The 13735-nt window shown below is 59.4% G+C and overlaps 1 protein-coding gene across 5 annotated transcripts in view; it reads right to left on the bottom strand.

Moving 5' to 3' along the window:
• The window catches only part of RBFOX3 (RNA binding fox-1 homolog 3), a 371870-nt gene that overhangs the window by 65880 nt on the left and 292255 nt on the right, over positions 1-13735 (bottom strand). Inside the window, exon 1 of one of the 5 annotated variants that reach the window (XM_033090061.1) lies at positions 3052-3553. The exons of 1 other annotated variant lie outside the window; for it this stretch is intronic. In XM_033090061.1, the coding sequence (XP_032945952.1) occupies positions 3052-3156 (105 nt within the window). In that variant the 5' untranslated portion in view covers positions 3157-3553. Of the gene's footprint in view, positions 1-3051; positions 3581-13735 lie in introns of those variants that run through there. 3 more of the 5 variants (XM_033090064.1, XM_033090060.1, XM_033090063.1) reach the window with 3 other exon arrangements.

The raw sequence follows: 13735 nt of genomic DNA on the forward strand, positions 1-13735 counted from the left end.
AGAGCTGCTGTCTTGGAGGGACACAGCCATTCTCAGCACACGGGTCCAGCCGTGCAGCAGGAAAGGGGGATGCTTTCATGGAGAGAATGGAATTCCATCAGTTGGGGTTTTATTTTCTAATTTCCAGTTTCAAAGACTCTGTGTTTCAAAAGCTGGCCTGTCTAAATACTGCATCTTAATGTGCCGCAAACTCCGTCTCTTGTCTTGCTTGATTTCCCGTCTCTCGCTCCCGTTATCAAACGTGCTGTTGAGACTGAATACATAGCCTACATATGGCGCCAGGGCTCGCTCACGCAGAGTCTCTGCCACCCTCCGTGGGGCCCGCAGAACAGGCCGGCTCAGATTCAGGAGGCCTGGCTGCGGGCACCCTGGGCTCCTCCCCACGTGGCCTCCACTTCCCGGGGACACAGGAGCCTGTCTCACTCCAGAGGTGGTGTGGGACAACCTGAGTCCCGAACAAAATGTCATTATTTATTTTGTATCAGCCTTGGACCAACAGAGCTGTGTGTGCTCCTATAAAATCGTGCCCCACAAATAGCCAGGAAATGGCTGCCTTCTAGATCTTTCCCAGCCTGCTGAGGAGACACACGGCCACCCAGCCTGCTGAGATTCCCCCACATCTGGCCCTGGCGGAGGCTGTTTTTCCCGGTTATCATTGTAGCCAGCGCAGGGTAGGGGCGACACTGGTCCCCTTTCAGAGCAAGGACCTCATCTAGAAAGAGACAGCTGCCAAGGAAACGGGGTGCTTCAGAGCCTGGCCCGACGGGCACGCTCTGGCTCTCCCAGTTGCTGCCCATTTGGAATGGGGCTGGCTCACTGGCAGACTGTTCGCCTTCCCACGGCCCCCTACAGAAAGCTCCAAATGCCACCCATTGGGGATGCATTCACCCCGCCCTGGAGGAATCGGGGCCTTCATCCCAAGACAGCGCCACTGTTCGGTATTCTGTGGAGGCTCACCGCCACCTCATGTGACCGAGCCCGAGACGGCTGCAGGCGCTGGCGCTCTCTCAGAGGAACCACCTGCGCATCCTGGGGTGGGCTCAGAGAGGTGAACTGACTTGCCTAAAACAGCACAGCCAACACACTGTGGGTTCGGCTCCAATCCTGTATCTGCCTACGGAACCTGGAGCATCTTCCTGTGGCCCAGGGCATTCTTGCCAGGTGGGGTGGGGCTTGGGTGAGGCACCTCCTCGATACCTGAGAGGTCCGCTCCATGACTTCACGGGGAGCCTGACAGAAATGCAAATTCTCTGTCCCCATGCACAAGGTCCTCAAGCGACTCCTGGAAATTTGGGAGGAGCAGGAAAGCTGATCTGCCAGGTCCCCCCAGACAGTCTGCAGCGCAAATGATGATGGCGAATTCTGGGCGTCAGCCTGGGTCTGAGCTTGGACGCCTGCCTGCCCGTGGGTCTGGGGGCCCCTCAGAGGCTCTTGCTGCCACTGAGCTGTGTCCAGGACCGCCCAGATGTCACAGGTGGTCCCCGGGACGGTGAGACCAAAGGCCGATCCCAGCCACCCTCCACTCCTGACCACTGTGTAGTCCCTCTTCTCTGCAGTTGCTGACATGTTTGGCAATTCCCGCTGCGTGGATCCTTGTAAGGGGCCAACCTGAGGGCCCATCAGCCCAGGGGCCGGGGCCTGGCCCAGCTCTGAGGGTCCATCTTTGTCTGTCGTGTCTACAGCTCCTGAGTCACCTCTGGAGAGCCCAATGGGCACAGAAAGCCAAGAGCCTACCATCCAGAGGCCCAGCCCCACCTGGAACCTCTACAAGAAACACACTCGATGTCCCTCCCTTCAGACATTCACATGGGGGAGGCAGAGGAGACACACGTCCACTGAGACATGAGGCCTGGCCTGACTATGACGCCTTGGAGTGGCACCCCCACCTTCTGCCTCCCATCTGCACACCCCGCCCAGGGTGCAGACCTGGTGCTCTGGGAACCCTCTTGCTGGGCGGGGCAGGCCCAGGACGGTCAGCCTGAAGCTCTCCGGCTTGACTGCCTCCTCCCTTCAAGCTCCAGGTCTCTCCAAGTAGCTGCCCAGGCCCCAGCAGGCCCAGCGCAGAGGTTGAGGGGTGCTATAGATAAAGAAGGCAGCCCCACAGAGCCAGGAGGGAGCGAAGGAAGGAGGGAAGAAGAGATGGAGGGAGGGAGGGAAAATGGGAGGGAGGACAGGCCTGGAGACATGGGCAGCCAAGGTGGGTGAGGCAGGGTACTGCAGCCCCTGCAGGCTCTGGCCTAAGTGGCACCGGAACCGCAGCCCCAGGAAGCCAAGGGGTTTGGGGGAGGCAAGGGAATCCCCAGTCAGTCCCCAATACTACCCTGAGCCCTCGCTGACTCCGCCGGACCCCTGCCCCCCACACCGGGGCAGCGGGCAGGCGGCCGCTGATTTTTCTGTGCGCAAGTCCCGGTGTAGTGTCCTGGGGACGTGGGGGCTCAGATCGCTTGGTTCCCCGTCCTCCTCATCAACCCGTGCTTCCTGCGCAGCCCCGCAGATTGCAAAAGTCTGGCCCCAGCCCCCTTCCTGCCGGAGCTCCCGGGGCCTCCCTAGCCGGCCCCACCAGGCGGGTGGCCCACCTCCCCCGAGGCCCAGCGCGCCGTCCCCGCTGCAGTACAGCTCGGCGTCCCCTCCGCTGCCGCCTCCGCGCGGCCCCCCCCAGTTTTCCTGACTCCCCAGGAGAGGGGCCATGCTCCCGGCCCCGCGCCCCCTGCGGCCCGACGCGAAGTTCCCCAAAGTGACCAGGGCGCTGAGAACCCCCGCCCCCTCCCCTCCGGCTTCCCTCGAGACTCCGCCCGCCGACCCCTCCCATGCCTACGGAAAAGTTGCGAGCGACGCCCCAAACTCCGGCCCCTCGCTGGGTGCTGCGCGTGCCCCAGGCGACCCCGCACAGGGGCGCAGCTCCCCGCACTGGGCCCCGGCGCCATGACGCGGGGAGCGCAGCGGGGGCCCCCACAGTGAGGTGGAGGCGGGCAAGTGCGGGTGTGGGCGGTGGGGCGGGGCGCACGTGCGCCGGGCGGGGGGCCGGCCCGGCAGGGCCCGGGGGCCGCTTACCTGTTGGAGGTAGAGGAAGGCGGGCGGGCAGGGCACGGAGTGCGGGAGCATGCTGCCGGAGTTGGACAGCAGGAGGCAGCCCGAGTTCGCCATGGAGCACAGCATGGGGCGGCAGGGGGGCGCCCGGCGGCCGAGGCGGCTCTGCGCTCGCTGCGCGGCTCGCACCCTCAGCGCGTCCCTCTGTGTGTGCGCGCGCCCTGCCTCCCGGGCGCCCTCTCGGTCTCCTCCTCCTCTTCCTCCTCCGGCCCTCCCCTCCCCCCCCGGCTCTCCTTAAGAGGGAGGCATGGAAGGAAAGCGGCGCGCCTCTGCCCGGTGCTCTCCTGCCCGGGCGGGGATGCTGGAGAGCGCGCGCGAGAATATGGCAAGAGAGGATATATGCGCGAGAGAAGGCTGAGGGGGAGCGGGGGGGGGGGAGTCAGTCACTTTGGAGCCACCGGAGCCCTGTCTGCAAAGAGTGGTGCGTGTGCGAGTGTGCGCGTGTGCGCGCGTGTGTAGCGGTGGGAGGGGGAGTCCCTGGCGTACTCCAACATCAAACAGAGCCCCGCGGAGGGAAGAGAATCCGGAACGACCGCACAACAGCTGATCCCACACTTAACCCCTCGCCCGCCGGCGCCGGGGCGGCCAGCCCCCGCACCCGCCAATGGCCCCTGCGCTGCCCTCCTCCCCCTCAATCCAGCGACTGCCCCCGGGTTTCGGGTCTAGAATCTGCCCGCCGGCCGCTGCTGAGAGAAGGAGCGGCTCTGCCGGCTCTGCGGCCCCACCGGAAGGCGCTCGGTCCCGCTCGGCGTTCCCAGAAGCGCCTCTCCTAAGGGAGGCCGGCCTGCTGGTGGGGATGTCGGTGATGTAATGAGGGCACTACGCAGAGGCTTCCGGCCGGGGAGCGCTTCTCCCCGCTGCCCAGGGCTCGGAAACCCGGCCGGAGGCTCTGGGAGCCTCTCCTGCCCTCCCCCTGGGCCCCAAAGCCCATTTACACCCGGTACCTGCCACAGGCACAGTGGATACTTCATATGGGGGGGGCGAAGGGCAGTGCTACAATTCACGCGCCCCTCCCCACAGCCCCACACACCGAGCGCTGTGTGCACATCAGCGGGGCAGGAGTGGCAGGTACCCAGGCACACCCGTCAGTGTTTCTGCCCCACACTGAGCCAGGTGTGCGCACAGAAGTCTGCAGCTTCACCAGCCACACACACCCACGGGCCTGCCATGCAGTCACACTCACCAGATGCCCACTGGCCAAACTCAGTTTACCAGGACCAGACACAGGTAAGCTAGGTTGTGAGAGGGACAGTCTGCCGCTCACTATGGTTAGAGGGAGAGACAACAGGGGGACAGACCCAACCACTCACCCCACTTACGCATACTTCTTCCACCACAGGGGCGAATCCCAGATACCTACGTAGTAGCAATTCTGGACTCACCTGTCCTACCTAAAGGCACCTGTGAGTCCCCTCTTCTCACTTTGGAGAGCCAGCCCCACTCTGAGGGAAGCAGGGCCAGGACCACTTGGTAATGGGAAGACCACCAGCCTGGGAGTCAGAGGCCCCCTTCACATGCTGTGATCTTAGGAAAGACACTTGTGCTCTCTGGGCTTGGGTTTTTGCATCCACCCTGAGAAGGTGGTTAGATCTTGTCGGACATGTTTTGTTGCCCTCGCTAGATGAGGGCCACTCGGAAGGTGCAGCAAGGAGGACGGAGGGGCTGCCCACAGGCTCCCTCCAAGCAGTCTGGGAACGTGCTCATCAGGCAGGTATTTGCCCCTTGGACACCATTCTCGCAGGCACCCCATATCACCCACATAAAGCAGCCTCTAGTTCATCTTTCTCTGGGACACTGGGGCAGGGAGAGACTGCAGGGGGAGAGCTGACCCACCTTGCCAGGTAGCTGCACCTGCCTGACTTTTTCTGGAATTCCAGTTCATGATGCCCCCAGGGATGGCGCTGGCACAGAGGAGGTGTGGGGACACTTGACTACGGACTTGCAGAGGCCACCAGCTGCTTTCAAGATGGATGGATTATTAACTTGGTCTCCCGGAAGAGGCGCCCCTACAGCCTAAGATAGTGGTGGGGGCCTGGCACAGAGGTCCGGGTGTCTGGGGCAGGAGCACCTGGCTGGGTACAGCATTTGCAAGCCAAGACTTTGCAGAAGGCTCTCCTGGGGAGTGTGGCATCCCGCGTGGCCCCAGCTTCAAGAACACGGGCAGCCCCGCTGGCCTCCTACCCTCAAGATGTGCAGCTCTGCCCTCCTGTTCCAGAAGTCTGCCCTCCCCTTCTGTCCCAGCCCGTCAGTCAACGCTGCCCCGCTGCTCCTTCCCTGGAGGACGCCCTGGAATTTGGGGCAGCCACGTAACATTCACCCTCAGCCCTGGGCTCTGAATTCACCCTGCCTGGGGATCCTTCACTCATTAATTGCCCGTAGTTACCACCCATCTACTAAGATCAACGCTTTGCCCACAAGAGGATTTGGGAGTGAATCCTAAATAGTGCTTAACGCATAGCAGACGCTCTTTGAGCTGACTCTCTTGCTTTTCCTCACTGACAACCCACTGTACACCAGGTGCTGTAGAGACAAAGTTCTCTGTCCTGGAGTGAGCTCACTGTCTGGTGGGGAAACCAAGCCAGCAAACCAAGACTGCAGCCTACTGTGCCGAGAGCTATGAGAGCCCAAGATTGTGGGAGCTGAAATCGGAGGTGAGCTTAGGCCTGGGGTTTGGTCAGGGAAGGTTTCCTAGGGGGACCCCTGAGCATGCCAGCCTGAGGGTCAGTATCGCTTCCAGCAACCTGGCACCTGGTCATCCACGGGCCTCTCAGCCCAGCCACCGCGCTTCAGGCCTCATCTCCAGAGGGTCAGGCCCAGGATCATGTGTAGACACCTGCCTCCATCAGCCAGCTAATCGCACCCAGGTGCCGGGGAGATTGAGAACAGCAAAACAATAGAAAGAAAACGTCCTGAAAAAGGGCCTGAACAGTGCGTGTGAACACCTCACGGAGGTGCCTGGGCTTATCAGTTCCATTAGAAGCCAGTTACTACCTGGCAAATTGAGGGGGGCCTCTGTGCACTAGGAGGTGACTCTGGTGGGTCAGACCACAGGCCAGCCAAACCCTGCATCCCGTCTGGTCTCCTCTCGGTCTCCCGTTCGAGAATCGGGTGTCACGAGGGCACAGAGCCTGCTGGCTGGCTCACAGTACCCTCCCAGGGCCTGGAATGGCTCCTGGCAGGGATGAGTGTGGTTGCCCCTGCCCTGCTCTGGGCTTGTCCCCAAGCTGAGTTGGCCACAGCTGCCGGAGGGTCCAGGAAGCACAGGAAGTGAGGGCGGAGCAAGGCTGCTGCAGAAGGACGGGTGCCCCTGGGTGGACACCGCCTGCCGGCTGTCCCTTGTCCGCGGACAGCAGGAGAAAGAAGAGTGGTCTGTGCTCCGACAGGGCTCCTGGGCCATGTCCACCGTGACTGACTGTCCATCCTCACCGTCGGGGACCTCGCCACCTCACCTCGGACCTCCAGTGCCTGGCGTGCCTGGCGGGAGGGTAGCGCATTACACTGGGGGGTACGACGTTCCTCAGGTCCCGAAGACCCCTCACAGCGGTCCGAGCCCCGGTGCCTCCTGGGCCAGGCTGGGCGGCCCTGAGCAGCAGATGGGGGAAGCCCGGGCCCCCGTGCGCAGCTGCCCCCGCTTCTGGGGTGAAGGAAGTGTGTGAGCTGACAAGAGCTGTCAATCCAGTGCTCATATTCACTACTTAAAAAAAGAGCCAAGGAAAAAAATATCCCATTCGCCCTGAATCTGAGAAGGGCCTTGTTAGGGAGGCAGGAACTGAGCTGTAATTATTTCTGCGCTCCTGGGCACCACTATAAATATCAGGCAAGGAGGCACCTCAAAAGGTCCAGATGGTTCCCAGGCTTTGGAGATCTCCTGGATCCTTCCTGCCCCCACCGTGGGTCACCTTTCCTGAGGAGGCCCTGCTGGCTGCAGGCACTGGCCCCACTCCTTGCAGGGCAGGGCCTGCCCTTCCCACCTGACCTGAGAGACCCAGGCACACGGAGCCTTGCAAACACCCTCAGTCTCTGTGGTGTGTACCTCTGTGCAATGGTGACACGACAGTCACCCTCACAGAGCATGTGCCAGAACATGTTTCAAATGGCCTGTGTTTTTTAAAAAGGTGGGCGGTTCTGCGGCCAAATGATTTGGGGGAGTGTTGCCTATGACGACACCCCCACCCCCACCCTCTGGCAATTCCCAAGGCGGTATTCCTGACGGGAAACAGGAAGCTCTGCGGCCCCTGGAGGGGAGGTGGGCTGGGGCCTGAGTGAGTCCTGGGCTCCCCTTCTGAGTGCTCAGCCTGGCATCTTCAGGCTTTCCCCACACAGAGAGGACAGTGTGGAGCCTGGCAAAGGCGTCCCAGGACGGGGGTGAGCTCACCGTCTCCGGTTGCAGCTGGGCCATAATCTATAAAGACAGTCTGCTCTGTGCTTCCAGCAGAGCCAGACCTCCCTGCCCCGGCCTCAGGGTATTTGGCAGAGGGCAGGGCATGAGCGCGGGGGAGCTAGGGAGGCAGGAGTGGCATCTCCATGTAGGGTGGGCATTGCTCAGTGTGTGTGTGTGCGGTGGGGGGGTGCCGGGGGTTACCCAGGAAGCCTCTTTTATGTGAACTAACCAGATGCCCACATCTCCAACCAAACACTCTCCCAGGGGAATTCATGCCCCAATTCCACAGCTAAGGGGACAGGAGTAGAGTTAGGAGAAAACTCCAAGCTCAGGGCTGCTTGGGACGCCGCCAACATACTGTTGGGGGGATGTCAGAGGACAGGAAGCTCTTTGGCCTTCCTGAAAAATACAGGAACCCCTCAGATTGCCGAAGGTGGTAGCTTCCCTCTCCTGGGAGTGGGGGGCTGTTTTGGCTTCATCCTGGTGGGTCCAATTCTCCCAGAAGAGCAGAAACGTTGGCAGAGGCTCCCTTGCAAGGCGAATTGCGAAGACAGGATGGGAGCTGCCCCAGGTGACCAGGCCACACTAAAGGCGTCCAGCAGAGGGCCCACTCACACTGGCCAGAGCCTCCCCTTCCAGGTCAGGCCTGTGAGGAGGGGGCGCTGGGGGTGCTCCCCACCCTGGGCCCTCTGCATCCCTGAGCTACCAAGTACTCGGCAATGCAGAGAGAAAGCCAGGCTCGGCCCAGGCTGCCAGGGCCAGCACCCACCTTCCAGCTCAGTGGGGGCCTGTCACCCACCGATGCTGTCCCCCTGGCCCCAGCAGACACTGCAGCAAAAGTAAAAATCTGCGTGCAAAGGAAGTTTATTTATCTGTTTAATTAAGAGGCGTTTGCCAGCCACATTCGGGTCCATCCGTCTCACTTACAACCACGTCCCAGCAAAATTAAACATAATAAATATAGGGAGACTGAAAGCAAAGGGCACACTCGAGATATACGGCCCAAACCAGAAGTTGCACAGGGTTGCAGTTATAAGCACATCTTTCTTTGGCAAGTTCCTCTCCCCTTGGGGCCCGGGAGCCAGAGGGATGACCTCAGAGAAGGGGCTGTGGGTGCTGTTCCACTCTGCTTTTCCACTCAGCACTCTTGCCAAGCTTTATTTATTTTAAATGAGCCCCCAGACTTCTCCCTTCTCCTCTTCTGGAAAGGGGGAGACAGCTCAGCACGGAGCAGCAAAGAACATCTGAAATCAGCGCGCTGTGATGTGCCACCTCAGGGCCTGGTGGGTAACAGGCCCGGCAGCTGCAGCCCTGCAAAGCTCCCGCCTGCATCTGGGCCATGAGCTCCTGGCAAGGAGGCAGCCTGGGCTCAGAGAGCCTTGGAGAAAAAGCGCTGTGCTCTCCGGTGCCAGCTGTGGCCAAGCCACCGTTCAGGATACTGGCCAGAGGAGGAAGGGGGCAGGCACTGTCAGAGCCTCAAGAGCTCGACTGTTTGCTTAAACTGCCCAGGAAGAGAGGGAACAAAGGGAAGCCCGGGGATGCATTATCGGAGTTTTTTTCTATCATCACTGTTGATTGCTAACTGTAACGGTACCTGCATTTGCTCAGTGTTTTCCTAACCTTTTCAACGCGCCTGGACATGTTTCATCTCACGTAATCCTTACAAGGTAGATGGGAAGGTAGAATGATGCCCGTTTCGTACATGATGACACTTCTGGGATCACAGAGGTGGCCCAAGGTCACACACCTAGCGAGGGGCAGACTTTAGGCTGGAAACAAGCCTCCTGCCCGCAGACTCACATGAGCCTTCTCGCTCCCCGCCTTCCACAGCTGCACTTGGCCCGTGCGCTCCTGCCAGCGTCCTCATCATTAGCCCTTGGCGTTCTTTCCTAACAGGATCAACCCGAAACCAAATCTGTTAATGTAATCGTCATTTGCAATAGCTTGGGCATTTACTAATCACACCGCTGCTCGGTCTGGGCGGCAATTATCTCGAATTTCCTCTTTCTCATTAGGCAGGAGGTTGAGAGAACTCAGTAGGGTTGCTGAACCCTATGAGGAAGCCAAGGCGAGGAGCTGAGCTGCTCTTGGACGGAGGAAGCCCTTCTGCGGGGTGCCCAGCTCCTCTGCCATGAGCTGCTCATTTCCTGGATCCGCACCCCACTGTGGGCCTGGCCCACCGCCGGGAGCCCTCCTGTCCCACCGAAATCTGTGCATGTCTACGTGGTGCCCTGTGCCAAGACCACAGATGACCACAGGGAAGAAAGAGCCCTGAGAGGCACGGGAAGTTGGTGTATTTGCTTTGGAGACGGAGATGCAAGCTCTGCCTGGCTCACAGATGAAATGCCCTTGATGGCCGGGTCCCCAGTGCAGACGGGACAGAAGACGGCCTCCGCTCATGGCAGGGCAGGGCTCATCTTACAGGCCTATCACTGGCAGCGGTTCTGGGGCTAAGGGAAGCCCACAGAGCTCACCACTCCACGCAGCCTGGCCAGGGCAGCTCTCCTGAGCACTACCATGGACCTGGCAGCCCTTCCTTACTGCCCTCCAGCACCAGGGACAGTTCCAGCCCCTCCTTACCCGACAGCAGACAAGAGCACTCGTGGCCCAGGCGATGGAACTGGAAGAGAATTTGGGATCGTACTGTCCAGTCCTCTGCCTTCTAGCTGGCAGTCACGAGCCTTCAGGGACAGGCGCCGTCTTTTTTTTTCTTTCCTGATACACTGCACTGAGAGAGACCCTGACATCTCTCTGGGGAGCCCATTCAGGTTTTTATCACCCTGACTGTCAAGAAATTCTGCCTTGTGTCGCACACAAACCTTTTCCACCTTAATTTGATTCAAAGGGGGAAAGTTTTAAGGCATGCCAAGGGGGACCTTGGACTAGCAGCTGATGCCAGTGTCACTCTAACTCCCAGGAGGGGTTGGGGGTCACCCACCAGAACATGTAGAACAAGGCTGGTGCTCCAACAATAGCATTGCCTGCTTCAGGGTGTCAGAAAAGGACGACCGTGCGTGACGTGGTGGCAGCTTGGGAATCTCCCACTGCTGTGACCAGCATGAATGTGTGTCAACTTCAGTTAGAATTAAACTAAAGAAACAAAGCATTCAGGGTCCCTAAGCAGAGAGCCATGAGAAGGGGTTCTTTCATGCACAAGGAGATGGGTCTGAGCTGCTGGGGGTGGAGGCAACAAGGGCCCAACCCGGTGCTCCCTGCCTCTTTTTAAAGACAGCAACTGAAATAGTTGGCCCCTTCATTTTGCCATCAATGAAAATAAATCTCACTTAACAGAGAAACCAATGTCCCTTCCTTTAGCCCTGGGTGAGGAGATGCCACAAGGGACAGACCCAGGGAAGCCCTGTAGAGAGGGAGGGATGGCCAGGGCATGGCCTGAGCCCAAGGACTGAAAGTCAGGTCCTCCAAACTCGGAACCAACCTGAGACTCTGGAACAAGCGTCTGCCTCTGGTCCCAGCCCCAGCATCTGCTGGTTAAAAAGGCAACCTCCGGCCTCAGGAAGCAGAATGAGGGGGGCGGGCACTCAGCTCTGCCCCTTCCCCTTCCTGTCCCCCCACCAAAGCATCGGCTCATTAAAAGCTCATTAGGGGCCTTAGGCAACAAAGGCCCAGCGAGACAGTGCTGTCCTGGCAGAGCACACGGCCCCGGGGAGGTGGGGGCACTGTGTCAGGGGGCCAGTGCCAAGCTACAGACAGGAGCTGAGCGATGGAGCAAGAAGGTGGCTGGCGGTGGGAGGCTGGAGGTGGGGGTGGGAGGCTCTTCCAATGAAGACTCATGGGAACTGAACTCGTCCCAGGACTCACAGAGGAAGGAGCAAGCTTGTCTGCCAGGAAGCCAGGAACAGACATTTACCTGCCGACTCACCTCTGTACACCCCCACGATTACAGAGGCTAACTATGAGCTCCTTTCTCAGGCTTTTGGGGGGCTGAGCTAGGGCAAGGAGGAGAGAGGCCGGCAGGACCCCGGCCAGCGTCAGCCCTGCCCGGCAGCTTAAAGCACACCAGGCAGGCCGTGGCAACTGCTCTCCACTGAACACTGCTGTGTTTCTCAGACTCTGAGGGCAGGGCAAGTGAGAAGGTATGGGAACATGTGGTGACGGTATGGGAACATGTTCTGACATAGGCATGAGGCTATTCTGGAGGCCACTCCCCTGGTGCTCCCCCATTCTCCTGCTCCCTCTTGCTCCTGGAGGGGAGAAGCCCTACTCTTTCCTGATCTACTCTAGCATCGGGGTCCAGCGCTGTTTTGGCACCTACACAACTCTCCAGTTCCAAGGCATGAGGTTTCTGAGAATTCACTGGCAAGGAGGTTTGGGGAAGTTGGCAGCCAGCTGAGGGCCCTGTGCTGCTCTTAGCAGCTCCCAGCCTTTCCTCCTGCTGAGAGTTGCTGCATTAGGATGGGGGGAGCCGTCTGTTCCTTTTCTTACTTCCCTAGGATGCTGTGACTTTTGATTCCTGCTTGATTAATATACAGCCAACAGAGACTGTATTTAAGGCAGCTTTAATTCTCTCAGGTCACCAAACTCGGGAGCAGCAAAGCTGCAAGGAGCCAGCCCCGCAATAGATCAAACACTGGGACCTTCAAATCGCCCTGTGGCCCAATTTCTCATCGCTGCTGCTGCCTGATAACCCTCCCAGCCTGGAGCCAGTATCTCCCTATTCCAGGGGTGGGGATGAGAACTGGACGTGGATGTCCACGGCTGAAACCCTCCTGGCAGCCAGGAACAAGAGCAGGAAGGACTCAGCACTTCAACCCTGTAACAGCGAGTCCTTCAGCACCAGGGACAGCTTCCGCCAGACACACACACACACACACACACACACAGCCACACCCCCCCCCCCCCCCCCCCCCGCCTCCATCCCGGGGCAGCCAGCACTGCCTACACCCCTGAGCCAAACACAGATGGATGTAATGACCTCACTTGCTGGAGGTGGCTAGCGGCTAGCCCTGATGATGGTCACCTTTCACCAAAACATCGTCCCCAGCCAAATGAGCCCTGCACACTCTCACCAGCAGTCTCCCTTTTTGGCTTTCTCTACATCCGGCTTCCTCATTCTCTGACCCCCTGAGACCTCCCCAGCGAAGAGCAGGCGGCCCTCAGGACTGCCTGGCTGGTCTCCCTGCTTGTCTCCGGAGCCCGCGCTTGTGCAGGCCCGACAATTTCCTTTCTGGCTCAACCTGGTCCCCTCCCAACTTGCCTCATTAGCACCTCCTGAAAGGCAGGCTAATTTCTCCGCTTCGCACCTGGGTGTTCACTTGCGTGGTGGGGGGCAGGGGGAGGAATGCCTGTGTAGCTGCCATTTCCTCCGAAGCGTCTTTTATAGACCTGGTCCCTGTTGCAATTTGGGAGGCACTGTGGAGCAGCACAATGCAGGAAGATTACACTCGGAAGCTGGGCTTGTAAATTACCTCCCAGTGGGGGCAGGGAGTGCGCCTGTTAAGGGAGAACCCGGCGCACAAAGCCACTCGCGTTTAAGAGCATGGATCTTCGTGGATCAGGCTCTGATCAATCCTGGGAGCCACCAACACGCCACATACTCGGAAGAAACGTTTGCATGGTAGTTGAAGGAAGCCCCCGACTCGCCTCCGCACGGTCCCCACTACTGCTTTTTAGGAGGATTTTCTCTAGACCCAGCCCCCACTGGATTTATTCCCCCCACTCTGCCTCTAGCCACTTAAATATATCGTCTATAGATTTTCAAATTATTGCTACACTTTCTAAGAGAAGGATGCAGTGGTTAAAAATTAGCAGCAAATTTATAGGAATTCTATGTGGCGGTTACAGAATTCTAATGAAGTGGCTGCCGCGTGGCCGAGCGCGGGCAACCGGAAATCCACGCTGGGAGACTCGTGTCTGCTGTATCGGAACAGTGTTTTTGAGAGTAAATGCTGAGGAGAGGGTCAGTGAGCCTCGAGTGGGCCGGGCACTTCTCCGGAGGACAGGGTGGCTGGTTCGCTGTCTGTCTGGAGGCAGTTTAAAAGGAGAATCACTAAAGCCGGCACACAGGAAGGTGGGCAGGCGTCAATGGCGTAGGCGGGTGATCTGGGCTGGGGGGGCCCTGACGCCTCCCAGCCTGGTCTGGAGAAGGCAGGAGACAACGTGAAGGAAGGGCTGTCTTTACCAGCAGAGCAGAAAGGGTCACTGACGTGGAGAAGGAAGGAGGGCAGCACTGAAAAACCCGGTGTTCTCCCTGTCCAGTGGGTCAGCTCTCCTCGCAGAACGACTGGTTAAAAAACCCGACAGGTTGCC

This window comes from Rhinolophus ferrumequinum, chromosome 21, assembly GCF_004115265.2.
Source record: "Rhinolophus ferrumequinum isolate MPI-CBG mRhiFer1 chromosome 21, mRhiFer1_v1.p, whole genome shotgun sequence".
Taxonomy (NCBI): Eukaryota; Metazoa; Chordata; class Mammalia; order Chiroptera; family Rhinolophidae; genus Rhinolophus; species Rhinolophus ferrumequinum.